The sequence below is a fragment of the Symphodus melops genome (genome assembly GCF_947650265.1).
Source record: "Symphodus melops genome assembly, chromosome: 13".
Classification (NCBI taxonomy): domain Eukaryota; kingdom Metazoa; phylum Chordata; class Actinopteri; order Labriformes; family Labridae; genus Symphodus; species Symphodus melops.
In genome coordinates, this window is record NC_136703.1 from 1,835,035 (window position 1) to 1,863,023 (window position 27,989).

The window sequence follows — 27,989 nt, forward strand, 5'->3', positions numbered from 1 at the left end:
CTGAATCATCATCCACATGATTCCAAACCCTGCTGATAATATACGATCACAACCGTTTCACTGGAGTCACGTGTTTTTCACAAACCGAAGCAGGAATCTCCCTGTGGCGCTGTTTATGCCAGATTGTTCTCGTGTGGTAAACTCAAAGTCAGATTCACAATCTCATCAGTATTTCCACATGTTCTTTTTCAGGATGTTTGACTCAGTCCCTCGGCGCTCTGCAACTTCGCACACTGCAGTTAAAAATGCCCTTCGCTTGAGCTGGCATACAGTTTGGCTAAAACAAGACGGGAGTGTGTTTTATTTTAGTTTCTGTGATGGTTATGAGACCAGTGGCGGGAGAGGATGGAGGTTAAAGGAGACGGAGGAGAGTGGGAATGGTGGCGGGGGTTTGGATCGGCGATGCCAAGACTCATGACTCATCGTGGCGAGGAATGGGAGGATGGGAGGAGAGGAATGCGGGGCTGGTATTGGTGGAGAAACTGTTCAAGGTTGAGCCATGTTCCTGTTAATTTCACTGAGCAGCACGGTGAAAAAAAAAAAAAAACGTTGAATTTGAGGAAATGCAGGAAAGATCTGTTATCAGGGTGGTGTCAGTTTTACAGAGCATGAAATTCACTCAGGAATCAGAATCAAGTAAAGCTGTTTTTAGGAAATCAGAATGCATGTAGACAGAAATAGTTTTGTTGAACTAAAATAAACGTTGACACTCAAGTTCTTTGTTTTTTGAACGCCTCAGGCTCTTTGGCGTTTACCTTAGATGCCTCCTGTTTTACAGTAATGAAAGCCAGCTGGTTAGTGCAGTTCACCTGGTTTGCAGACGAGCGTACAGAACATGTGCTGTGTGTTAGACTGAGAAGAACACAAGGGGTTGCGTACAGATTGCCTGCAGCCACTAAGGAATTTGGAGCCCTAAAGCATCCAAAACTGCAGCAAACGATTTTAATCTCGCAACCTGCTTTTGTCAAAGTCACACTCTTTTTGTTGCAATTGTGCCAAATGATTCTGTTAGATTCTGCATGGCTTGAGATTTCCCCAAGGTGCCTCTAAGAACCAGAAAATAACCCATATAGGACACACTGGGTCTGTGGAGGATGGTCTTCTCATGCTGAGTTGAGAGAAGCCGTCACATAGAGGAAGCTAAAGAGAATCAAGTGCTCCGCAATGTATTCAAACAACCCGACATCTTTTTGAAGCTTGAGCCTAAGGTAAATGGTCTGGTCCAAGTCCAGTTGCCTTAGGATCAAAAAAGGCTGACATTGCATGGACAACCTTTTAATGCTTAATTAGCTTCATTTTCAAACTTACTTCCCGAGGCCGGTCTAGTGGTCTTTGGGTCAGGCATCCGATTTGACCTGGCTGCGCAGTGTCGATGACCAAAGTCACCTTTCTTTAATGTTTAGTGTTTGTATGAAGCTTTTTCAGTCTTTTTCACACATGCACTTGAACAGTGCTTTTTACTAATCAGAGCGCTTCAACATCACATGTCACACTTACTCAGTGATGTTAAAAAATATATGAATTTTTCTGATCAAACAGGGCACACTGTAAAACACATTTGAAGGGCACCAAAGGGAATGCATGTTGCATCAGAATAAATGTTTACTATAATTACACACCGATGCATCACACTCCACATTCCTTTCTTATTGTTGCATGTTGCTCCCTCCTTACACACACACACACACACACACACACACACACAACCTTCCCACTCAATAATAAACACACCTTCATTTAATATGTACTCGTGTGTTTGAAGTACAGAAACAAAAAATGGCACAAAAAGACGACACTCTTCCTGAAATGTATAAATTATTTGTTCTATTCGACTGTGACTAAATTCTAAAGCGGTGCTGGGTTTCAACACCTTTTTACTTGCTTTTACTCAAACACAGAGTGGTGTGTGTGTGTGTGTGTGTGTGTGGGGGGGGGGGGGGGTTAAAACAAAGACATGTTAAACCCTCCATTATCACCCCCAACAGTCCAGGTTTTCTCTAACAACACACAGAGGCCTGTAGAAAGGCCAGGTATTGGTTTTGAGTGACTGGACAGTGTGTCATACCAGTGTAAAGTTACAGCCCTGCCTCCCTCTCTCTCACTCACACTTTCAGCCAATGGTGGCTCAGCACAGTCCCCTCCCACAGCAACAGGCTTTAAAACTCCTCTGAAGCTTCTTCTCTTTTCTATCCACTCTGGTCTCTCCCCTCCGCCGTCCTGCCTGCCTGCCAGAGAACCCAGCCACTCCATCTGACCTTACCAGACAAGAAAGAAAGAAAAAAAGCCACGATTTCAGAATGTCAAGTTACAGGACAACCTCTTACAGTGTGAAGTCTACTCCAGCCCAGAGGACCTGGAGCAGCAACTCCTTTTCTGCACCGAGCAATGCCAGCTCCCGAAGGAGCTTCGCTGTCAAGAGTTCCTATGGAGGACCAAGCAGAGGGTTTGGAGGAGGCATCACCAGCACCTCTTCCTATGGCCTGGGCTCAAGCATGAGTAGTGCAGGCATGGGTATGGGTGGTGGTATGGGTATGGGTGGTGGTATGGGTATGGGTGGTGGTATGGGTATGGGCTTTGGCGGTAATATGGCCCATACCCCCATCACTGCTGTGAGTGTGAACAAGAGCCTTCTGGCCCCCCTCAACCTTGAGATTGACCCCAACATCCAAATAGTCCGCACCCAGGAGAAGGAGCAGATCAAGACCCTCAACAACCGCTTTGCCTCCTTCATTGACAAGGTAAGAGCTCAAATGAGACGGTCGACACAAGTGTGTGTGTGTGTGTGTGTGTGTGAATGTGTCAGAACTTTATGTGAGCAAGGCATTGGTCTTTCTGTTCCCTTCAGAAACTGCTCTCGGTGAGTGGAAAGCTCAGTCAAAGTAGACGCAGAAAGCTGAATATTCTCTCATAGTGCTGCGACCTTGTTATGCAATATTTGATAAAGAGCTCCATATGTTTGCCACATGTCTTGTATTGCTGATATCTTCACATTTCCTGCGGGGAGAGAAAGTTGATTTATTGCGCTCTCTGCTGCCGTCACCTCCCCCCCAAATGCAGCCAGGGCAGAAAAAAAAGTTCTCAAAACTCGAAGGGTTAAGGCTCTCCATCTTTTTGGCAGCGGCTGCCCTTTTATAGTGATGAAAAACAGACTTGCAAAAAGGAGTGACAGCGTAAGACAAAGAGAGAGAGAGAGAGAGCAATGGGTGTGGCAGGGCAGAGCTCAGGGCTTGTGATACGAGTTACCTTGGGAATGGTCCCTCCCTTTGCTGGGGTGTGGCCCTTTTTTCTGCTGCCCGGGTGGCCCCCACCCCCTCCCCAAACACACACACACACACACACACACACACACACTGAGTGCTGTTGTTGGCTTAAACAGAATATTGTCCTAATCAGAGAAATAAAAGGACAGAGAAAGTCTGACTGGACTGACTTTTAAGTTACTCCAAACAGCCTTTATGCAATACTCCGAGTGCATGCGTCGCCTGAGGCCTCAGCAGGGGGTTAATATTTAAAAAGGCCGCTTGGTTTCATGTTCCAGTTAACACTGGCACTCGGATTAAAAGCAGATAAAGTGCAGTTTGCATGCTTCAACACTAACCAGACAAACTCCGGCACTATCATGGGTTATCTTTCAGAGGCAGATCATGTGAAGCCTCTTTATTTGTCCAGTTCAAAAGAATACTGTGCTGGTGAGAGCTCACCTTTAGCACAACAGGGAGCAAGGTCCACTGCCTCGTTTATACTGCTCACAAATATGCAACCCCCCCCCCCCCCCCCCCCCCCCCCCAACTCTTCTCACCTTCCACCTTCTCTCATCAGCCGACTAATCACCCTCACTGTCCCCCACCTCCAACCCTCACGACTTGCTTCTCCCTCGTCACACCTAAAACACAGTGAGATATGTACCTCCCTGCATCTAACCCTAACCCTAACTAGCTGAACAAAAACAGGAAGACATGCAGGAAAAGGGTTAACCAGCTCGAATTCCTCCATCACCAACTTTTTCCAAACCTCCCTCCCCTTTTCCACCTCCTGTCAGGATGCACGTACGTCAGGCCTTCCTTTGGAAAAGCACGTCTGGAAACACAGCCAGCAGCAGCTAACAAAGCTCCAAAGATAGATAAGAACAATAAAGACTGGAGAATATAGGAGGCATGGGTAGACTGGATCCTGCTGGTTGATTATTAGGATGTTGTTGTGTAAAGAGTGGAGTTACGTCACACTTTAAACAAAATGTTGATCGTTCATTCGTGAGGAAAAAGGAAAATGTCTTGCTATATTCGTTACTGCAAACAAGCATGTGAGTCGCGGGTTCGTTTCGGCTTTCAAACATGACAGAGAAACGACCTAAACTTTTTGTTTTCCCCCCCACACATCAGGTCCGCTTCCTGGAGCAGCAGAACAAAATGCTGGAGACCAAGTGGAACCTGCTGCAGGGACAGACCACCACCCGCTCCAACATTGACGCCATGTTCGAGGCCTACATCACCAACCTGCGCAGACAGCTCGACAACCTGGGAAACGACAAGATGAAGCTGGAGGCCGATCTACACAACATGCAGGGCCTGGTGGAGGACTTCAAGAACAAGTGAGTGTGGCTCTTCTTCGCAGCTACAAGCTTTTACAGAAAGGACACAGTGGATGATCTTCAAAACATACACGACATGATGCAACATCATCTGTACATCAGGTCCAAACAGTTCACATCAGACGACTAGACTTCCAGCTCAATGACTTCATCGTGTTGCGGACTCCTCCCTACATCTGTCCATTGTCTTGCGTCATGAGAACTCTCGAGAATTACAACACTGAGGAAGCATGTCCTGCACACCCATTTCACTTCATGTAATTGGAGGTTTGACAAAAGCAAACCAAAGCAGCCATATAGCTTCACCCAAGAGAGCACGAGCCTGAATGTGCTCTGACACAAACAAGGTACTAAAGTGCCACACACATTTGTCGCTTGTCTGCACACAAATGGAGCGTATCAGCCGTGTTCAGGAGAAGCCTCAGGGGGGAAATATCAGTAACACCTGTCTCTCCTTCGGCCCTGAATCAGCACACACTTTGTGAGGCAAATGTCCCAAAGGAGTGCAAAGGAGTCATGCATGGACTACTTGCACCTCCTAGTGTTCAGTTCGCATACAAACTGAGGCGAGGCACCAGCGAAGAGTCTTTCTAAAGGTTTTCTTTTTCCTCTCAGGTATGAAGATGAGATTAACAAGCGCACAGAGTGTGAGAACGACTTCGTCCTCATCAAGAAGGTCAGCGTCACCGTTTACTCAGCTGATTTAAAAAGGCCAAGTCTGCAAATTCCTTCAGCTTTATCTTTCCTTTGTAATGTCTGGTGCTGATAAACAATGTAATTGGTTGCAGGATGTCGATGAGGCCTACATGAATAAGGTCGAGCTGGAGGCCAAGCTGGAGAGCCTGACAGATGAGATCAACTTCCTCAGGTCGATCTACGAGGAGGTACGAGGCAAAAGCCCCCCCCCCCCCCGTTGCAGGGCGTTTCCTACTTCCTTAACCACTTGCTACTTCCATCAGCATTATCTAAGATTTATCACTTTGTGGTTTCTCTGCATCTGTTTATCATCTGGACTGGATCCATCCCTGAAAGTTCCTCAACTGTATTTTTTGTCCTCCTCAAGATGGGGTTTACAAATCTGTTTTCGTATATTTGTTCAGGAACTGCGTGAGCTCCAGGGACAGATCAAGGACACTTCAGTCATCGTGGAGATGGACAACAGCCGTAACCTGGACATGGACTCCATTGTCGCTGAAGTCAGGGCTCAGTATGAGGACATTGCCAACCGCAGCCGTGCTGAGGCAGAGACTTGGTACAAGACCAAGGTGAGCTCTTTAAATGTTCTCCTATCCTAACTTTCTTTGAACATTCGTTGCCTTTTTACATTTAGAAAGGTTTTTATGGTGCAAGTCTGGGTCATGTATGGGTTCAATTGATTCAAGGGAAGGGATAAAAAATGTTTTACATGTTCCAAAGAATAAATATTCTTATCAGCAGGGTTTCCGGTGTTTAACGTGTGCTTTGTTGTTGTTCTTCCAGTACGATGAGATGCAAACATCTGCCAGCAGATATGGAGATGACCTGAGGAATACCAAAACAGAGATCTCTGACCTGAACCGCATGATCCAGAGACTGACCTCAGAGATCGATGCCGTCAAAGGACAGGTAAGGTGTTTTTAAATCACACTGAACCATCATGTTCTTGTTTTAATATTCAGGACTGTGCATGAAGCCTTATTTCTTTAAAATATCTCCCTCTAGCGAGCCAACCTTGAGGCTCAGATCGCCGAGGCCGAGGAGCGCGGAGAGATGGCAGTGAAGGACGCCAAAAGTCGCATCAAGGATCTGGAAGACGCTCTGCAGAGAGCCAAACAGGACATGGCCCGCCAGATCAGAGAGTACCAGGACCTGATGAACGTCAAGCTGGCTCTGGACATCGAGATCGCCACCTACAGGAAGCTTCTGGAGGGAGAGGAGGACAGGCTGGCAACCGGCATCAAGGCGATCAACATCTCCCAACAGAGCAGTACGTCGTCTCAGTCACCTTCACATTCTGCTTCTAAGACGGTTGATGTTGGTCTTATAACCAGCAGAGGGCGATAGAAGTCAAATTGTATACATCGCTCATTAGATGTTTTCCTTAGTTAATAAATAGACATCAGGCTTTTCTGCCGGTTCGAGTTTTTCGGGGGTCAAAACTAAACAAAGTTGGAGTGGATCAGCGAGTTGCCTTAAATATTTACATCATTCATAGACTACTCAGTATGTCTTGGTCTCAGTTAGTGTGGGTTCAACCACAACACAATCATAGACTGCAAAAGTCTAGATAGTGCCGATGCAAAGGATCTGCTTTCTATGTAATAGCCAGCAAGGGGAAACTCCACATGAAAATGACCTCAACAGTATCAGTTTATACGCTATTTTTTTTAGCCTTCTTCCATAAAGCAAGATTTAAATTTTTACAAATCGTGGTCTCAGTTAGAAAAGGGGTATGGTGTCCTGAAAAGTTACTCCCACAGAAACCTGTCAGAAAGGATGGAGGAGTAGAAATTCTTATCCCACCTTTTCTAAAGCGTCGTCACTTCTGAATCAGAAAAAAACGAAGAAGACGACCCAAATGGCCAGAGGCTGTTAATGATACACCTTTTATGATTAAACAGATTTCTCACTATCAGAGGTTAACTCTTTCCTTTCACCCCTCTTCTTTAAATAGCAAGCTACGGCGGTTTCCCGATGGATAGCATGAAGAGCAGCTACTCAAGCAACTACTCCAGCAGTGGCGGCGGATACGGCAGCAGCGGCGGATACGGCAGCAGCGGCGGATACGGCAGTAGCAGCGGATACGGCAGTGGCGGCGGATACGGCGGCGGCAGCATGAGCTTCAGCAGTGGCAGCGGCTCCGGCGGTTACAGCACCACCCAGAGCAAGAAGAACGTTGTTATCAAGATGATTGAGACCAAGGATGGAAGGGTGGTCTCTGAGTCCTCTGAAGTCATCGAGGATTGAGCTTGTCTAGTTTAGAGGTGTAGCTACCTGTCTGCTAGTTTTCCTGTTTTATACTTACAGTTCGCCCCCCCCTTGAAAAAAAGAATTGTCCTAAAAACGAGTTGTAAGTCAAATGCTTGCTGGCCACTCTTTTGTAGAGCGTAATAAATGTTTTTCACGAAAACATGATCGATACGAACACTACCAAAGATCAGAAAGGGACCAAAGAGTTTTTTTGTATGTCTGTCTGTTCAAAATAACCTGTAGTGTCTGAAAGTGAGAGAAAAAATGGGCAAATGCAAATAAGAAAAGACAATTTTTAGAAAATAATAGCACTCCCTTGAAATCTGTGCAACATCTAATCCATTTCATTACAAACTGTGTTGCATCAAATAGACTGTGGTGTCGTCAGAGGACTGTGAATGTACTGCGACAGTGATTCAGCGTTGTTGGTCAACTAATGTCTTAACTTGCCTGCTGCAGTAGGTAGTGCATGTCTTCCCTGTGCGCGTCTTGTAACTGAAACTGTCGGACCCCTTAGGAGGCTGCCCACGTCACACTGTTGTCCTGAGGTGCTGTTTTTGCTACCAAACAAAATAAAAAAAAAAGTGTTTACTGAAGTAATTAATGTCTGTTTTTATTGATTTAATGCATCAAGGAAACAATTTGGGGCTGTGTGGTTTCAGGACCGATGGAAGCACATGCAACAAAATGTGATGCCATTGAAAATAATCAATAAACAAAATGAGACAATCCTGTCGTCTCAACACTAAAACAATCATAGAAATCGACCTGCATTTGTAGAACCTGACTGTCATTTCTAGCATCTAGTATATCTAGTATAGTTCAAATTCACTCTACAGTATAAGCTTCCTCCTCTTGCTTTACTTATTTCTAAGCGTAACTGTCACATGTGACATTTGTACATGAATACAGAATAAGTTTCTAGTCTCTATATAATAATAATAGTAATAAAACGTTTTATTTATGGGAACCTTTCCAAAAAACCCAAGGACACCTTACAAGCAGGTTTAAAAACAAACAATATAAAACAGTCCACATTTAGGTCCTAACAAACTCTAGCATGCACCTTATTACAGGGTAATATGACTTGATGTGATTCTCCACATAAAACAGAATTGTCCCTGAAAAATGTTGGAAGATGAATGGAAAATGTATTTTTACACAATCTTAAAAGTTTAAACTCAGCTCAGACTTCCTGCTAGTTTAAAGGTGTAAAAGACCATATAGTGTTAAACAAAAGTAATGTTGTCAATTGTCCCTTCCGGACCTTTGTACATGTGTCTGCAGAGTTCCTGTCCTCTGACTGGACATTTGTGGATGGGGAGTGGACGTGTTTCTCTTTGATTTAATAATGAGATTAGACACCATTCAAACCAGTGAACATGAAAGACGTAGACATAGCAGCGAATAAATGAAAATATAATCATAGTGAGGTGACTGACTTCCAGCTTTCACCATCGGACTGTGCCGTCACCACAATACCCGTCTTCCGACCTCCACCTTCGCGGCGAGGAAGAGGGGAAAACTTTTCTGTTTAAATTTACATAAAAGTGAACGTTAATGTCAGGTTCTTAAAGACCTTTAAAGGATGAAACATTTCTGTTTCACTCCAGGTGAGAGGAGGAGTCAAGCTGGCACTTATTACAAAGCTCCTACCTGATTGGCCCAAAATATGTGTGGAAAACTGGGTATTGGTTGGTTTGTTTTTGTCATTTTTAATAGACAACTTTTCTAATTTCTCTTTTGTGCACTGCCTGAATAAACTCCTCTTATCTGACAAATTAAAATCCTGCGTGAGTGTCCCTCCAGCCTGACAGAGCCCCCTGTAGGATGTATCTGAATACTACATTTGGTGGAGGATGAGGGTTAAAATAGAGCTTCTTTACCACTGCAGCATTTGCCCACCAGGGGGCAGTAACTCTTTACTTAAATTGAGCAGATTCCCCTGCAAATCTGGACAGGCCCTCTTAGAGTGAAAGGAGGGCGTTTCCAAACCTGTTTGATACGAGGATATGGATTATTGTGTCTCTCTGTCGTCCTGAAAAGGAGTAAGTGTAAATGCAAGGTGAATATGTTCCATAAGAATCCTCTATATGCATTGTTGTGTATTTTGCATGTCATAACTTTGCAGAAAACAGAAATGTGTTTGTAGAATCCTAAAATCAGTGATATTATAAAGATGCAAAGCTTATATTTTGTGCCATCTATTCAGACTTTAACTTGCCACTGTATTCTTAACTACTTGGCAAACTGGCTCAACACACAGGCAGACTCCCCCCCAGTAACCCCCTCTGCAAATCCTCATTGTTGTTGGTACATTGGTTTTATGTCATTTAGATAACTGCTCAGTTGTATGGGCAGCTGCATCGAACTCTCTTCTATATAAATTGCAAGTTGCTCAAAACAATGCTGCGAGACTGGTTCTTGGTTGTTCTGCAAGAACTAGTAGTGTAGAGATGCATGAACGTCTTGCTTGGCTGATGGTCAGGCATAGACTATCTGCTAATTTATTGATATACCTTCACAGAATTATCAATACTCAGACTCCTACATTTCTTTATGATAATATATTTTACTGCTCAGATACACATTCACATTACACTAGAGGGGCAAAATAGTCGACAGATCACTTTACCTCTACCTAAGTCTAATGCTATGAAGAGGACTGTATAATACCATCTTGATTATTGATTGAGAAAGAAAAGTAAAATGTATGTTGCTTTTCTATATTTCATTGTTTTTATCTTTATTTTTTAATAGCCTAAGTGCTTTCAGTGTTGTTGTTGTTGATGTTTTTTTTTGTATATCAGGACTGGACCCCAGGAAGACTAGCTGTCGTCTTGGCGTCAGCTAATGGGGATCCTTTTAAATAAACAAATCTACAGGTGTAATATTGTACCCATTACAGTCTAGTTTTTAGTCCTACATCTGTCCCTCTCTACAATTTTATTCTCATACTATAATGACGTCAACAGAAAAAGATCCTCTTGAGGGAAAGTGTCCAGAAGGGTGGAGCATGGAAATCCATTCACTTCAGCATGTTGCAGAATGAATCAGCGTAGAGCTCAAACTTTCCCACAAGGAGGCAGTAGAGTGCAATAGTCACACGACAATCCTGGAAACCACATCTTTCTCTCTCTTACTTGCAACCCCTTCAGATTTAGTTTTATTGTTACATCTCGTACTTATAATGAATGTTACAAATAGACAATACATGCAGCTATAAAATGTGTACAAGACGCTGGCATGGCTCAGTTTGGGGGGCATTCAGAGACCACAGTCCTCACTTCCATGCTCGCGAGCTGGACTCCTGATCATGACGCTGTTAGGTGCGTTTAATCCCCCACTCGCTCTTTCTCCACACTTCCTGTCTCTGCAACCCATAAATTGTGCATCATAAAGTGTTCTCTTATTTTGCAATAAATGCCAGATTAATCATTTCTTTGTACAGAATGGGCGAGGCTTGAAAGGTGTTTCTTAGGGAAGGTAATGTAAAAATTAAGTAGACACTAAGGCACTAAAGCTGGCTTAGAAAAAAAGCCCATCCCATTGTAACGTCATATACAGCATAAATAAATGAAGTAACCATTATAAATCTGGTGTCTTTTCTTCTCATTCAACAGGTTTTTTTTTTGGTGCACAGGAGTGGTGCATGATGGGAAGCTGAGATAAAGGAGGTGTGCTCCTCTGCACGCTCTGGTAAACAGGGATTTCCCAGAATGCCCCTCCCTGCACCATGATACGATGATGGAAATTAAGATTTGCAGAGATTGTTTGAACTTCCACACTAGTCCTGTTAAAAGTTCACTTTTAAAAAAGGTAAAATGTGAAATGCACTTGACCTTATGAAATTATTTTCTTTTCAAAGTGCTTTTACCCTGCAGGTCACACCTACACATTTACACACTGATGGTAGCGGCTGCTGAGTAGTAAGACGATCATCCCATTCATATGCATTCATAAAAGCATTGGGAGCAATTTGCCATTAAATGTTTTGCCCAAGGACACATCGGACATGAGGCTGCAGGAGCTGGGGATTGAACCCGAGACCTTCCAGTTAAGAGACATCGATCCTACCACAGCTGCCCCTAGAAGATGTTTATTAATGCTCAGTGTATGCAGTGCATATTTTAAAGTACATTTCACACATAACAAATCCAGTGTGTCCTGTGTGAATGTGTGTGTGAGTCCTGACTGTCTCCAATGAGGGAGAAGCTGGAGTCCCGCTGGCTGTGTTGTGGTCAGAGCTGTGTTTACATAGACGGGACGGACAGCTCCCCCCTTGTGTATAAAAGCTGTTTTTAATCAAGGACGAGAGAGAAGAAGAAGAAGAAGAAGAACAGTGATTATTTGGATGTCACTGAAGTGTTTTTAGATCACGCTCATTCTGTGTCAATTCATGTGAAGCTACGAGCTAACTACAGAGCGCTAACATTAGCCTACTTACGCAGCAATGCAGTTTTCTTTTTTTTGATGCTGTTAAAGTCAGGATAAACTGTGGGTGTAGCAGTCACCTTAAATCACCCATGCATGCACGATAAACATCACCTGAGGTCTTTCTTTGGCTGTGAAGTACGACCTGTATGACCTGTGTGTTCCAGGATGACCTTTCACTCAACACCACCTGTATGTTGTATGAAGACCTTGTTGTCTGAAGCACATGCGTTTCCCACGCATATTAAAAGTGTTAGGCATTTGAGTTTTTACTCAGAAACTGGGCCAACAGCCAAGACGCTACCTCTTAAAACTCGAGTGTATGAAAAGCAAACAAGAGAGAAAAGCAGGTTGTATTATGGTCACATGGTGTTGTGATAGCAGCTGACATGTTTTATTTCATGCATCAGCAGTTCAAACAAAAATAGCCAAACAGCTCTACGATTTTCGATCACTGAATTATATGATGTTCCCTGTTCGATCGTTGATCCGACCCTTCATCCACTGTGACAGACGTACTGAGATCTAATGTGTGTAAGTCTTGAGAAAAGAATTACTGACAAGCTGACCTTGTGTCAACATCTAGACTCAATGTTCACTGTCAAAATGTGCTTGATTGTTAACAGTAAGGGGCAGATAGACTCTCTAAAAAGAGAGATATGTACTCAAAACGAGGCGACACTGGCAGTTGATGGACGTCACTCAAAACGCTTTGAGGCGTTTCTGCCTCTTTGGTATTTCTGTGGTCTGAATTGAACCTGCCAGCTTTGGGTGGAGTAGCGTGGCTGGGTGTGTTTGTTGTGCATATCATTCATAGTCTGGGTATGAGAAGCAGACTTGACCTCCTGGTTTAAAAAAAAGAAAAGAACATGCCGACTGGCCTTCAAACTGCATACGCGTCTCTAATGGTGACGAAATGATGTGTTGAACTTGACAAGAAAACGAGCCTAATTCTCACTTAATTTATTTACCTGCTACACTTTTCATGTTCCTAAAACGTGTCCCCTTTTGTAGTCGAGGGACAAAGTGATTAGCAAAACAGTATTTAGTTTGATCCTCTGTTTGGTGAAGGACAACGCAAAGAACGGAAAGACAGAAGACAGTAAGGCGAAAGAACTTCTATACATGCATGATGATTGCCTGTATGTAAGAAAAACAACTTTGCAGTTGAGAATGTGTTTGAATAATTGTTGATGACATAAAAACTGCAACAGTCACACAGACTTTTGTTTCGAAGGAAGTCATTACTGTGCAGCGTATTTGACTAAGTCATGATGTAATCAACAAGAATATATTTCATGTAAAAACGTCAAACTCTAGTGCTTCTCAAAATTTCTTCTTGTGCATGAAGTAAACTATTTACTTCCTGACAAATCTCTAAAGCTTTGAAGTCCCTCTTATGTTATCCATTTCACCATGGGATCACTTCATCTCCCCCATTACGCCCCGGTGACATTCAGATTGAAAGTGAAACGTCACAGAGACGTCGAGATCACGGTTTGAAACGGCAGTCTGAATTGGGATTTTGTGTCAGGTGTTGGAAACGACCTTCTTAAAGCTTTATGTTGTGCATCACATGGGGAAATATTTGACATTGTGAATTGTTAGAGAGGATGGTGTCTGTTGAAAATGTTTTAAAAAAGAAAATGCATTTCTTTTTTTCCTCCTTTTTCGCTAAAAGAACAAACCCGTCTCGATTTGTCCTTGAGCCAATAAAACTGACACGCAGTTTGTCAAAGTTTTTACTTCAAAGATAAACTTGATCTTAACTCTGATTCATTAGCAGTGACAGCAGCTGGCAGTCTTCATGACATGTCTTACATAACATCTCTCCAGTGGTATTTCCTTCCTTCTTCCCCCTCAACAAGCTTCACTGGCACCATTTCTGACCCCTAACCCGATCAATATGGATGTTAAAATAGATTTGAGAGTGCAATGATTTATGTATTATTTTAAGTGTAGGGGGTACGTGGAAGAAACCATCACAGCGCTTCCATTGTCATTTTTAATCAGACTCACCCAATACAGTTATTACAGCTTATACTCCTTTTTTTTGATTGGTGCCTGTAGGCAAAGCTTGTTTCTGCAACCACGTACAAAAAGCAGGTTGAGGCAAAGCCTCAGCATTAACTCACCAGGTATGAAACAAGTTTGATTTGACTGGGGATGAGAAAAAAGAAAAAGTGACTCTTACAGGAGTTACAGGCAGGTTTAACTCTTGTTGGAGCCTGTTAGTGGCTCCCAGTGCTGCGTGGAAAGGTACAGAAACCAGGACGATGAGCAACTCAAAGAAAAAGAAGTAGATGAAAATATTACGCATTGAAATGACTAAAATATTTACACAATGTTTCCATTTTAGTCTGACTTGACTATTGTTTTATAGTGCTTCCTTTACTAATGCAAGAGGGAAAATATGATAGGGACGAGTCTGATCTTGTGGCGTGGGTGTGAATGGGTGTGAATGGGTGTGGAGGCATAAATCAAAGAAGAGCTCTCCAAACTACCATAACTGTTTGGTAAAAACACAGAGACAAAAACCCAAAACTTTCAAGTACATTTGCTTTGCCATCTTGTTTGTAGAACGGAGCAAAGGACATTTAAACAACTGCTGCTCCAACTTCTTGTATTTGACTTTTTCTCCTCAGAGGAAAATATGTACTGTAAAATAAAAATAATGTACTTTCTACCTTTTTAAAACTGCTGACAGTGTGGTTAGCAGTAGGTGTGTTATTTTTGTCGATGTTCTCTTTCTAATTCTTCTGTCTTCCTTCCAGGAAACCTGCTCATGCATGAAAGTAAAACCCAGCTTTGCACATCCACTTACTCATACGCCAAACCTCCTCAGCTCTTGTTGTGGGCATGTATGCCTGAAGTTGCTTCTGCAGAAACTGAGAGTTTTAGTCTTTTGAATTTCACAATGATTTAGTCTTACTTTTAACAAAAATGTAGGCCAAGTCAAACAAAGGTATCGCTTTGAGCTGACACGAATTATCTCCAACCCCTCACATTTTTTACACATCTGATGCCGAACTTGTTTAACTCCAATTTTTTGGGAAAATAAACCACAAGTTACATCAAAATGTTTTCAGGATGAAGATAGGCCGGTATATTTGCTTAAATGCCACAAAAAGTAAAAACTTTTCAAGCAAATGTGCAGGCCTATTTTCTTCCCCAGTCTGGTGTTTTCTGCACTGAACTTCACCGACTCCATCTGCGTATAACTACCTCCCTTTTCCACATCCAAATCTGTTTCCATGAAAACTGTGCAATTCTCGCTCATCACCCAAACATTTCTCTAAGTGGCTACGTTAACATGTGCACATGTGAGTTATTAAATCTGATTGAAATCATTTCAACTGGGGATTCCTATTTCACTTTTTTGACTTGGATGCTAAATAAAATGATGGGATTGTGCCGTGCGTGGTCATGCATCGCCATTTCATCAGAATAAAAGCATTGTGACATGCGGACTGGCTTATCTTCTGGAAACATCAGAAGAAGAAGTCATCATTTCTGCCTGTGTTTGAAAAACAATCGACACTGTCGCTGCATCCCTTCACATATTGGATTTCCTCTTGACCATCGCTCTGCATCAGAGACGTCATCTGCTTATATTTTTGTTTACTCTTTTCAACATCAAAATTGACACACAGCATGCTCTGCAAACTTTACTTTGGTTTATTCTGTTCGCCTGTTGTTATGAAACAACAGGCTCAGCAGCACACACCACTCCTTCCATGGTTAAACGGCGAGAGAGTGCGTCCCTTTATGTGGGCCAGACATGCACGGTAAGGATCCCAATCCGAATATTGATCGGCATGAACCACCCTTCTCAATCAGAATGACATTTCCTTCAGAATGAGTCTGATCGGATCAGTCTGTTAAGACTGACAGGTTTACATGACACATTTGTATTCTCGTCAGGATTTTATTGTTATTATTTGCGTCCATGTCGACACCATCACTGATAGTCTGATATTGCCATCATGCATATTTAACTCATACTCACTAAAACTGTTAGACTCGGTGTACCATGCTGCATTGTGATTAGTCTCTGGTCTAGGTTTTTGTTCACATCATCGCTTTCGGATCGGATGCAGCATCAGTGTGTTTTCCTTTTTGAGGCCGTATTATCCTTCTTCTAGTTTACAAAGCCCTGCATGGACAGGCCCCTGATTATATTACTGATCTGCTTCAACCCTACATCTCCCCTGTAGATCTCTCAGGTCCTCAGATCAGAGCTTCCTCGTGGTCCCGATGACTCGTTCAAAAACTAAGGGTGATCGGGCTTTTGAAGTCGTGGCACCGACCCTTTGGAACTTTTGAATCTCAGTTACGCTCAGCTGCTTCGGAAGATGCTTTTAAAAAGGAGCTGAAGACACATCTTTTTAGATTTGCTTTTGTGCTTTCAAATCATCGATTTGATGGCAATTTCAATTTGTGATATTTCAATGCCTTGTTGTTGTTGTTGTTGTTGATTTGTTATTGTTTTCTTCTGATTAATACTTGTAAAAGCATTTTGTGACCTCGTGCTGTGAAAGGTGCGATATAAATACACTTTACTTACTTACTTACTACATGAACAGTCTTCTTATTTGATGTTGTCGGCCTTCCTGAGAATCTCAGCAACTGTAACCTTCGATCTCAAGGACTCATCATGTTCATCATTCCTCCACCTCGCTCTGCCTTTGGTGAAATTGTTTTGAATGTTATTGCTCCATCAGTCGGTCACCTTAAACTGGAGCATTTAGTTGGCTTGGAAGATTTTAAAACCCACAAAAAGGATCATTTGACTGCTCTGCTTACCCTTCTGATTTGTGGATTGACATGAAATGTGTTTCTTGTGTCCTTCATGCTGCTGTCTCGGGTCTCGGCCAGGACTGTTGAAAGCAAGAGGGTGTATCTACATTAGAATATTTTTCTAAATACCGTTTTTTTTTAAAAAATTGAATAAAATTTAAATCTCAATAAAAAAAAACAATAAATGGATATGGTGTGGTCATTTCTGAACTGGCTCCAGATAATTCAGCAGATATATACGCACATGGGCATTGGAAGTGAAAGCTAACAAAGGCACACTGACAGATCTTTACTTAGAAGCTGGTCTTCGTCCAAACCTCAAGTCTACAAGTTTGCAATGCATTGACATAGCAGGCGAACTCTTTGGAATTAACCACACATAGTTTGCACACTTGGCAATTATAATATTACTTTGCAGCAAGCAAAAGTTCCATCAGTCCAATGTCATTTTGCATGCAGAAGCCTTGGGTGCATTTCTCATAGGATTCTGCAATCGCTCCTGTCATGCATGCTTACTCATTAACATCTGCTGTCTTTGTCTGTCAATTTAGCCGTCAGCTGATCTCATCACCTGGTCACATCTCTCCAATAGCACTGTGACACACCTTAATGATACACCTGTCGTGCGGTTGCTGTCTTTTCAAATGGTTCATTCATGCTGTCGTTATGTACACTCATCCAAACCCCAATCCCCGCCCCGTCTCCAGAAGTGTCATCAGAGGTCACATTTATCTCATGATGGCTGTCCTTCTACTCTCGTCTGGTATTGGGCTTGTTTTTAAAGCAGACCTGCATATTCTGACACTGATTGGAGTCAAAAGAAAACAGAGAATTGAAGTTACAGTATGGAGTAATTGTTGGCCTGTCATTTGTCCAGTCTTGTTTGTCTAGTGTTTTGAATGTGACAAACTTTGAATCACAGCTCTGTGAAGAAAAAAGTGACAATCATGATTAACTAAAAACCTTGTCAGCTGCCAAAAACAATGAGTGGCTGATGAGCTTCGATGACTAGTTGGCATAAATGGTAAAGTTCCCATGAGAAGCTTTTGAAGAATAAGAAAGAGGAGACCTACCCTGCATCTTTTTAGTACATTAACAACCACTCCTTTAAAGATGTCAACCATGCCTACATAGTTGTTCATAAGCTTGAAGATTAAATGCACTGCAAAGCAAAAAGCCTGCCATTAGTTCTTTGCTATTTACACATTCAGTTCTGTTTTCTATGCAAATCAGCACTATTGCACTAATTTACAAAACACAGCGCCAAAAGCAATGCACAGATTTAAATTAGCACCATCTTCAAAGAGCTGATGGAAACTGAAACAGTTTGTGCAGAGATGTTACTTTTAGACTTTCCAATGATCATGGAAATAATTTGGCCTTTGTGTAAGATGGGAAATAAAATCTGTGAATACATAATGCTTTAGGAATGCTAAACTGGGGTTAAAACGGCCCAAAGCTATCCAAGCCATGAACCTGGCAAAAAGGGGAACCTGTCCTACAGATGTGTGCAGGATGGAGATGTTTTTTGTCTTATTTTAAAAGGGCTGCACTTGATGGCTCATTTATTGCCAACAAACAAGCAAACACAATGCAGGCATGTTTGGGTCTCACAATATATGTGAAAAATCGTTTCGATCCCCTCCTTCCATTCACAGAGCTAACTGTGGTGAGCTGCAAGATGTCATGACCCTGCTTTTACTGGGTTATCATCAGCCCAGTATCATTTCCGATTCTGCTACTGACACTAGTCTTATTGGTGTGCAAAAACGCCTTGAGGAATTTGCTCGGTAGAGGTTCTGCATGTAAGAAAAGGTTTACTTTATGCATTGTGTTTTGGGGGTTTAAGGGTTAAAAAGGATATCATTGGTAGGGTATGCTGTGACATGTAGACATATGCACACGCTGATGCCTACAGAACTGAGCTGCTAAATCAGTGAAAGTGATTCCGCTGGCATGCAGTTAATCACTCGCTACCTTCAGGTCAAAACCTGGCAGACCTTTTGGAATATGTTGGAGGAGGAATGAGTAAAACAAGTTATGATTGGAGGAGAATGAGAGGGAGTGAACAATCTTTTGTGCTTATATCAGTTATAGTAAGAGGAGTGGTTCTACCTTGAGGTGGTTGGCATTTTTATCTGTCAGAGCTGGTCCTTAAACTGCCTCAGGACACCAAGCCTACTGTATGCATAGTGGTGAGGGCGGAGAAAGCAGCTATGATCATAAATCTATCCACCGTGAGATTTTGGAAGCATTTGACGAGGCACATCCCAAACTAAAAGTTGACACGTAGGGAACTCATGAAAAACAGAAAAAGGCCTTCTTTCCTGCCCTTTGCCCGAACTGTAGTTCAAGAAGTGCCCCAGTCTTGTTAAGGCCTCAAATAATTTACAAGTGAAAGTAGATTGCATCACTGTACCCAACTCCAAATGTCTGGGTAGTAGCATGAAAATCAGTTTGTTTTTGAGTTGACAAGGTGTGATTTGATCTATAATTTTCCTACTGAACTGTAGATATCCTATTGTAATGTTGTTTATACTTGCGTTTTATAAGGCTATTTGTGAAACACTTCGCTATTCTGAATATATATACATGAAATATTATTTAGTTTTTTTCATTGGTAATGGAATACCACTCTTTGTTAAATATTTCACAGTTAAAAGACATGCACACTTTTGTGTCGCATTTACATATATTATGAAACACATTATATATTCCTCAAATTCCTCAAACATTTAAACAAATTTTGACATTTTTGCACAATCATTTGCCAAGATATGGGGTCATTAACTTTTTTATGGTGACCATTTTCCATGTCACATAACCTCAACTGCTAAAGAGTTCTTCAACAGCAATGTTCAGCGTCTGAGAAAATGCTCCACATGGCCAGCCATCAACGGCTACTCGACCTCCACCAAAGACCCTCAAACTTAGACAGAAAACCTGACACTACGTGTTGACTGACTAAACCGAAGAGAAGCGGTAGGGACTAAGCGGAATAAGATGGGACCAGTTTGTGTTGCAAAACTCAAAACAGTCTCTGCGGCACGAATATAAACAGATATCTGTACAGAACTCCGTCAATAACTACGTCCTGTTTAGACTCAAAGTAATGACCAAACTTGTTGAAGTAAACATTTGTTAAATGCATAAGAAATGTCTGTGAAGCACAAAGGAGACTAAACACAACAACTGTAATGCTTATTCAAAAATGAAAAGGTACATTGAGATGATATTTATAATTCATCCTGGTTAACAGATGAGTGTATCTCCAACTCCATTCTGGACTAACATAATGACCAGAAGTCATCTGTCTTTAAAATGCTAATACACTTTCACAATGAATAGTGGCTAAAATTGGTTGAGTTTTCTTAGGAAATCTTAAATGCATTAGCAGGATTATGAAACTAGCGCTTTCACTTGACTCTGGGGGAAACCATTGTCACAGAGGTGGATTCCTTGACAGAGTATTCCACACAGAGAAGATGAAGCATGAGAAAATATATAATGATTAGTATAAAGTATGTTGGGTGCAGAATGCTGGGTGAGTTACCTGGAAGGTGTGGGGCAGGGTGAGGCGAATAAGCTGCGTGGTTTACATGCCAGCTTGACTAAAAAAATGCACTCCAAGCTGTTTGAGCATCTACACTTCTAATTTCACTCTCGCTAACTGAACTCAACATCTGCCAACATCAACAAACAGAGGGATAAAGAGACATATAAACATTGAGTCGCTATGAATGGACTAAATTAATACCTATCACTCAATAAATGAAGCTTTGTGTGAATGTTTGTTTAGTCTCTCATGTAACCTTCAAGAAATGGTCACCATTGGAGCAGTTAATCCTTTATCAGGACGATGCTGACATTCCACCAGCAGCTTTGTCAACACAGTTCAAATCAAGAGACAAGCATACTGTAGCTAGACCATCTACTTTACTAGTTGTCACTGCAATAAATTGATAAAAACTAGATGTTGACTTTTACGCCAGGAAGGCCGGGGCTTAGTCTGAGAGTGAAAAAATGTAGAATATTTTTATTAAATAATTAAACTTAGGACACTCAGTAATGTACTTTTTATGGTGACCGTTTTCCAGAGTTCTTCAACAGCAATGTTCAGCGTCTGAGAAAATGCTCCACATGGCCAGCCATCTCAAAGGCTACTCGACCTCCATCAAAGACCCTCAAACTTAGACAGAAAACCTGACACTACGTGTTGACTGACTAAACCAAAGGGAAGCGGAAGGGACTAAGCGGAATAAGATGGGTCCAGTTTGCGTTGCAAAACTCAAAACAGTCTCTGCGGCACGTCTCCACTTTTTAAACAAATATCTGAGCAGAACTCTGTCAATAACTACGTCCTTGGGGTCCCACGAGTCAGATTTCAGTTTAGACTCAGAGTAATGACCAAGCATGTTATGTTAAATGTTGGTATGTTGCAGGACAATGCATGCAAAATTTTCCCAAGAGGGTAATAACCTCTATTGTATTGTATCCTATTGCAGTCTGGTGTTGTGGTACTCGGAATCGGTCTTGGGACCACTTTTTTAAGGTCTCTATTTTAATTCGTTCTTGTCTTGGACTCCGACTGGGTGGAATCCAGTAATTGTGGTTAACACAAGCTGAAATTAGCATCACCTACCAATCTTATTGTTGATGCCTGAGAGCTTTAAACATGGTTTCATTGGGTGCTGGTATCCTGGTGGTTTGTGCATACTACGTGTGCAGAGGCTGTTGTCCTCCAAGTGGTTTGCCCGGGTTTGAATCCGTCCTGTGGCTCCTTTCCAGCATAACATTCCCACTGTCTCTCTGTTTTTCAGAGATTTCTGACTCTTACCCCTGTCCTCTAAATAAAGTAAACTTGTAAACTAATGTAAACTTTAAAAAGAAGGATTTTTTGAAAAAACTGAAAGTACAGTTTATTAAAGGACCTTCTGTTAACAAGATGTGGAAATAATTTTCAGCCAATTTGTTGCACTTTCTCCCATTTTATGTGAGAAAATTTTCATTTATTGCCCTCAAAGGGCAAATCGCCTTGGGCTTATTACTTATTACATGAACTCATTTGATATATTTTTGAAAAAATTAATTAAATGAACAAGGTTTCACAAAAGTTCTTATAGTAATTGTGATGGGCAACAATGCAAAATGTGGCTGGGAATTGATAGTAGAGTAAATTATACAAAGATATAACTGCTTATATTGATGCTAATACTGTAATCAAGTGTATGACACTGTCAGAAGATGCAAACAGCAAAGATAGACCAAATGTATACTCCATCTTGCTCTTTAACTTCCACAATTTAGCTTAGGCTCTTACATAATGTCACTCAGCTCTGCAGTTAAAAATGAAGTTGCACCATCCGTCACCTTTTGCACCAGTTGTGTCTTTAAAGCTGTGCTGTATTATACTTTATTTGGAAAAAGCCCAGCAATTTGTGTTTCCTGATTTGTGAGCTTTAATAAAACAAGATAAAATAAGACTGTTTTATTAAAAACTTTAATTAAAGCTGACAAAATACTGGAGTTTAAGTTCTGTTGAGCGCAGGTGTGTAAGGACATCACATAGATTAACTTCAGTAATTTCAGGGAGTGACACAGTGACAGTTTGGAATTTAAACAATGAAATGATCATTACATTAATAAAAACAAGCGTTAGGGTTGGGTAACATATAGGCTAACCAGCACAAAAGAAAACCCTGCATAAAGCTATTGTGCTCAACTTTTCTACATGCAAGCTCATTAAGTAAAAAGAGAAATGGAGACAATGTTTCTGCTGCAGTTTGTTCAAGTTACATCAGGTCAGGGCAAAGGCACGCCCCAAACGGTAGCAGGCACGGTTAGACTTATCCACAGAAAATGCTCAATGGGATATTTGTGATGCAAATATATGTGAAATAAAAGTAATGAGATAAATCTTAATTATAAGCTGTTACCAAGACTACCAATAGTTAAAAAAACCCAAAGCACTATAGACTGACACAAACTAGTGTGAACACCTTAAAAGTAAAGATTATATACGCTCAACTAATTCTAGCTTCAGGGCAGAACTGCTCTTTAGGAGATGCTATGGGTATGCAGCTGCACATGATAAGGGTAAAAGATATATTGAGAACTTGAACTTTTCAGTTTCCTCACGCTCTGAGAGCACATCGGAGACGAGTCCCTCTTACATGTTACTCGTACAGACACAGCGGCATGAATGGTTGACGAAAAGAATTTCTACTGCGAGTGCAGTCATGTTGAAGTGTCAGCGCGTATGGAGTTTAAATGTATGATGTGGAACATGCCCATCGGAGGTGAATTGAGTTATATTAGCTGGTGCATGTCAGTCTTAAATGACAGTTCTTCACTCTCTGTGACACAGCAGCTAATAAAACTGTATTCCAATTGAAAATCTGAGATAGTAGTGAAGCTGCTGATCCTTTTAGATTCTGTCATTCTTGTTCATTGTTATGAATCAACAAAGACTAATCAGGTCAACTTGCAGCAACAGAACTTTGGGATGTTCATCTATTTGCGTTGCTTAGCTTGTTTCCATCTGGAAACTTCACTGTTTCACTTCTTTGAAAACATTCTACTTTTACAGTTGCACCGATGCACTGTTCTCTCGGCATATGTCACGGCCACAGGTAAAAGCTCTCTCTTAGTCTCTCACATTGCAAACTACCTGCTGAGTAGGGTTGGGAATCTGTCAGTTTGCTCACGACGCACTAAAATGAAAACTGTTTAAGAAATAAATGTGCTTCAATACACTCAAACGCAGGGTGTGTACAAATGAGTGACTGTTGCAGCCATCGTAGATTTGATTACTCTGAACTCAAAGTCCTTACCCTATTTGGTCTACCTTCGTACATTCAGGCTGCAGGTATTGTTGCTAAGGTGTGGCTCTTCTTTCCCAGAGCTTATTAACAGCCACTTCTTTGATGCTAGTCACAAAACTAATATACAAACACAAGCGTGGAGGGTACGTACTGGAACAATTTCAATCAAATAATGCACATTAAAATTGTGTTTGTGTGCAAAAACAGTAAACCAAGCACATAGATATGCCCTTTCATCGCTCATCATCAATGAAGGCATCAGACAAATATGTGAGATGCCACCTTCAAGTTCAGCTTGGGCTCCACTGTGCCAGTTTTCCCTTAGGCTGTTGGGTGTGGTTGCGGAAGATTAGAGCTAAAAGAAAGGTGTGTCCTTGTGATTGGCACATTCTCTGAATGCTGACAGATTCTTTATATGCCACACTCATGGTTTGCAGATGAAACATTAAGGTCACTGCTTTACAAATAGGTTTTCTGACAAAATATATCTACAGTCTGTCAGGAGCAAAAGTGTGACGCATGAACAATCCTTTAAAAATATGTGCATGATTAGATTGTACTGCATCAACTATCTATGTATTTGTGGCTTTGTTCTCCAATTTCTTCCTTTACCTACTTTGCTTCTGTTAATGACCACTACGCGTTTCAGACACCAGCATTAAACTTCCCACACAGAGAGTATCTCGCACTCAAGGTGGTTAACCTTCCAGTGAATCTTGCTCATCTAAAGGTCTAAAGGTGTGGCAGCCTTCTTAATCTTCCTTTTTTATAAAGTCTAGCAGATTTACCCTCTGGCTTGATGGACCGAGTCCACTAACACTCCCTTGTAGTGGCTTTTGTAAAACAAGGTATTCAAGGTTGAGCGTGTGTGTGTGTGTGTGTGTGTGTGTGTGTGTGTGTGTGTGTGTGTGTGTGTGTGTGTAAGAGCTGCAGAAGTGCCACACCTTACAGAAATGTTCTGTAGTACTGTCTGCTGTCTAACAAGAGCTTAGTAGGAATGAATTACAGCTTTAAACTGCATCCTCATAACCAGGGTACCTGCGAACCCCACAGATCTGCTTCTGGTCATCTAACAGGCGTCTATTTGATCTCTCCAGTATTTCATTACTTATCAATCATATTGCTGTGGGATGGGAAAACCTGTTTTCTCTTACTATTGCTGAGAAATACACCAATATCTGTAAACCACTGTCACCAAAACCAAATTCATTCCTGTTTTTGAAGTATTGGAAAGTCTGTTAGTTTTGTAAGGTACATGCGTTTCTTCCATTATGATAGTATGTTTGGTGACTGGCATGCCAATGTCAGTCTTAACTAAAAACCAACGTCTATTTGGTGCAAAAACTCTGCAATATAAGGCATGACGTGATTGTTGCAGAGTCACTGAAATGTTGAATCTTTGTTATTGTCTGAGAGTTGCCAGAGCAAAACAATAAAGAGAATACACTTGATTATATTAAACACAATTTATAACTTCCAATTGTTTGGGCTATTATACATCATGAGTGGGCAGTGTAACAACAATCTGCTCTTTAGCTGCTGTTGTAAACCATACACAGTGGTTTAACCTTTAGTGAATTGCCTGGAGGGTACTTTTCCAAAGAAGCATACTGATCTTTAAGTAAACGTATCTCGACACGAATAAATCAACAAGACCGAACAGTGCTATTATGTGAGTAAAAAACTGGAAGAGTGAGATACTTATCTTTAGTAAGGATTTTGCTTAGGTTCTGCATCAAGTGTAGAAAAACATTTGTGTTGTTTAATACTTTGGTCTATCATCAACCTCTGAAATCAAGTGTCTTTATGCAATGTGTTACAATAACAGAGGGTAAAGTTCAGTTTCTCTGAGTATTAATGAAGTAATTGAAATTGAAAGGACTCGAACAAGCTTCCTGGGGTGTACTCCTTTTTAGGCCTGGTCAGAAAACTTCCAGAAAATGGCCTCCAGGAGCCTGCACACCTCGACTGGCTCCTTTCTATGCTACGTAGCAGCGGCTACACCTTAAATCTTTCTCCAAAGGTCTGAACTTCCCCCCCTATCTCTAAGGCTGACGCTGGCCAACCTTTGGAGTAAACTCATCTATGAGCTCATGTGTTCACCACCCAAAGCTCATGACCGTAGCTGAGGGTTGAAATGTAGATCTAACAAATGGAAAGATTTAACTTCCTGCTCAGCTGCCTCTTTAAAATGATGATCCAGTACAATGCCTGCATGACTGTTGATGTTGCACCAATCCATGAATGTTTACATGGATCCAGTTGTGTAAAACTTCCTGAGACACTTGAACATCTTGACTTGTGGCAGAGACTCACTCCCTGCCATGAGGGAGCAGAACACCTATTAGCACAGAAAACCATGGCCTCAGACTTAAAGGTGCTCATCCCGGCCACTTTGCAGTCAGCTGCCAACCACATAAATGGAGGTCGCAGTCTGAAGGAGCCAACTACATCAAATGTTGAAAGCAGAGATGAAATTCTGAGGTCGCCAAATCAGGCTTGATCCTATCTATGGTAATCCTAATTGGGTGAAAAATGTCTGAATGAGCTGAGGATGAAGAATCAGCTCTCACTTTGGTCTCACAGAGATCTTACATCTTGTAGTAAAAGCCCTACTACCCCATAATCCTGCAGTACCTGCACTGTGACCTTGGAGTATTATAAACTCCAACACACATACACAGAACTTCATGACTGACTATACTTCTAAGCAAGGACTGTAACCCTTTTTAAAAGATGTCTGCGTAGGGACCCCTCTTCAACATGAACGATTTTGGCACAGATTTAGGAGTTTAATCAGAATCAGTGTGACCACTGGGACTAAAGTGGCAAGTCGCTCCCTTGCTATTCAGCACATTCAGAGTCTTTGAATTTGCATCGTTTCTAAAGTTGCAGCCAATTCCCCTGATGGACATCTTTTGGTTTGTTGCACCACTTTCAAATGTCGGCAGCTTTGTCATTACAAAAACAAGATAAACACTTTATATCACTTCAGCAGGCCTCTCGCCTCTGCAATAAAAAAAAAAAAAAGACCATTCAGAAACCCTCTGTAAAATCCCCATGTCTACTTTATTACAGAGCTGCTAAAAGATGTTTATCTTTCAATAAAATAGGTTTTGCAAATATGAAAAAAAGATTTTTACAACAGTACAAGAGCAACTTTTCCAAAGGATTATTAGTACAATAGATCCTAAAAACAAACCTGTGATGACATTTGGTTTAAGAGATTTTCTTCAATGTGTTGTGTGTCAATGTTGTGTGTTCAGACAAATGTCCGTGCCCTGGCTAAAAAAATATCACAAATGTTTCTTCAATATAAAAAAAGATGTAGTTTGCTATCAGGTGTAACCATGGACACAGTGGGAGTCCGATATCAAAATAATATAATACAAACGTTGTCCTAACTGGCGCTGAAGCACTGAACATCAAACTTGACTCATCAACCTTCTTTAATTACTCTTACTTTTCTCTGCGGTTTCTCTTGCCAAGTTTCAGGAGAGTAAACTCCCTTCTCCAAGTCAGTTCTCACAGAGAAAATGAGCTTGTGAACATTCCTTTACATGCGGCGACTAGAAAGCCTGAAATGTCACCTGTCTTATCATGTGAGATCAAATATAATCGCCTGTGCCTTTAAGAAAAGGTGAAATGTAATAGTTTATAATAAAGACACATACCATGACACCTGTCTGATTTTATGAAAAGGTTGATGTATATAAAGGGGCCCCTGCTTTGACACATCGGTTTTCTGCAGTAGCAATCTGTTCTTTATGTACGATACAGAACATATTTATTTTCGACACAGTACATAACAAATTGAATGTTTATAGAAATACAGGTTGAAAACTCAAGTCTTCAGGGTTAAATAGCAGATATTCTATCACTGATTTCTTTCAGTAGCTTGTTCGACGACAAGCATTATACAGTCAGAGTAGCTGCAAATGCTGTGATACATGGCAAACAATCATTGCGCAATTTTCTCTGTAAATTGTATCAAATAACGAAAAGGAAAAACGAGCAGCTGCCTTGGATCGTACAAGTTTTTATCTCCAGGTAGGATCTGTCCCCAACTATCAGCTTGATCTCGTGGCCTTGCGCTAACCATCCATTAACTGCTCTTGGGTTACATTTCATGGATAATAACCACATATGCATGTGCAAACAATGTTTAGAGTACACACTTTGCAGACATTTGTTTTGGAGAGCTGGCGTCCTCACAAAGTTTTATAGATGCAACGTTGCATAACATCTATGTACAGTATGCTGCATGTGTTCTAAGTTACTACATAAAAGAATGTTTGAGTGAGAGTGAAGGGCTGACATTTTATGTTAGGGCGTGACTCACTGTGCCCTTCAGCTCATTTTGATGCTATTATAGAATAGAGACTGGGAGGCCA

The 27,989-nt window shown here is 41.4% G+C and overlaps 1 protein-coding gene and 1 long non-coding RNA gene across 3 annotated transcripts; one reads left to right on the forward strand and one right to left on the reverse strand.

Moving 5' to 3' along the window:
- The first annotated feature begins 1,984 nt into the window (after positions 1-1,984).
- Positions 1,985-8,137, forward strand: LOC306834095 (keratin, type II cytoskeletal 8-like). The gene is made up of 8 exons (XM_079359863.1): positions 1,985-2,738; positions 4,380-4,588; positions 5,204-5,264; positions 5,377-5,472; positions 5,689-5,853; positions 6,068-6,193; positions 6,290-6,554; positions 7,242-8,137. Exons 1-8 carry the CDS (start codon positions 2,298-2,300, stop codon positions 7,532-7,534), a joined length of 1,656 nt encoding a protein of 551 aa, XP_079215989.1. The 5' UTR covers positions 1,985-2,297; the 3' UTR covers positions 7,535-8,137.
- An 8,212-nt stretch (positions 8,138-16,349) lies between these two features.
- On the reverse strand, positions 16,350-18,149 carry LOC306834116. 2 transcript variants are annotated; one of them, XR_013780452.1, is made up of 6 exons: positions 18,016-18,149; positions 17,845-17,984; positions 17,288-17,695; positions 16,778-16,851; positions 16,539-16,657; positions 16,350-16,503 (listed from the first exon to the last, which is right to left on the reverse strand). It is a non-coding gene; the product is annotated as an uncharacterized lncRNA (long non-coding RNA). The 2 variants fall into 2 exon arrangements; XR_013780453.1 differs by having other exon boundaries at positions 17,288-17,984.
- Positions 18,150-27,989: the final 9,840 nt, after the last annotated feature.

Excerpts from the sequence above, each read along its gene's own strand:
- LOC306834095 (XM_079359863.1), top strand. The coding sequence starts at position 2,298 with ATGTCAAGTTACAGGACAACCTCTTACAGTGTGAAGTCTACTCCAGCC. Across the intron at positions 2,739-4,379 it reads TTGCCTCCTTCATTGACAAG|GTCCGCTTCCTGGAGCAGCA; the intron begins GTAAGAGCTCAA and ends CCCACACATCAG. Across the intron at positions 4,589-5,203 it reads GTGGAGGACTTCAAGAACAA|GTATGAAGATGAGATTAACA; the intron begins GTGAGTGTGGCT and ends TTTTCCTCTCAG.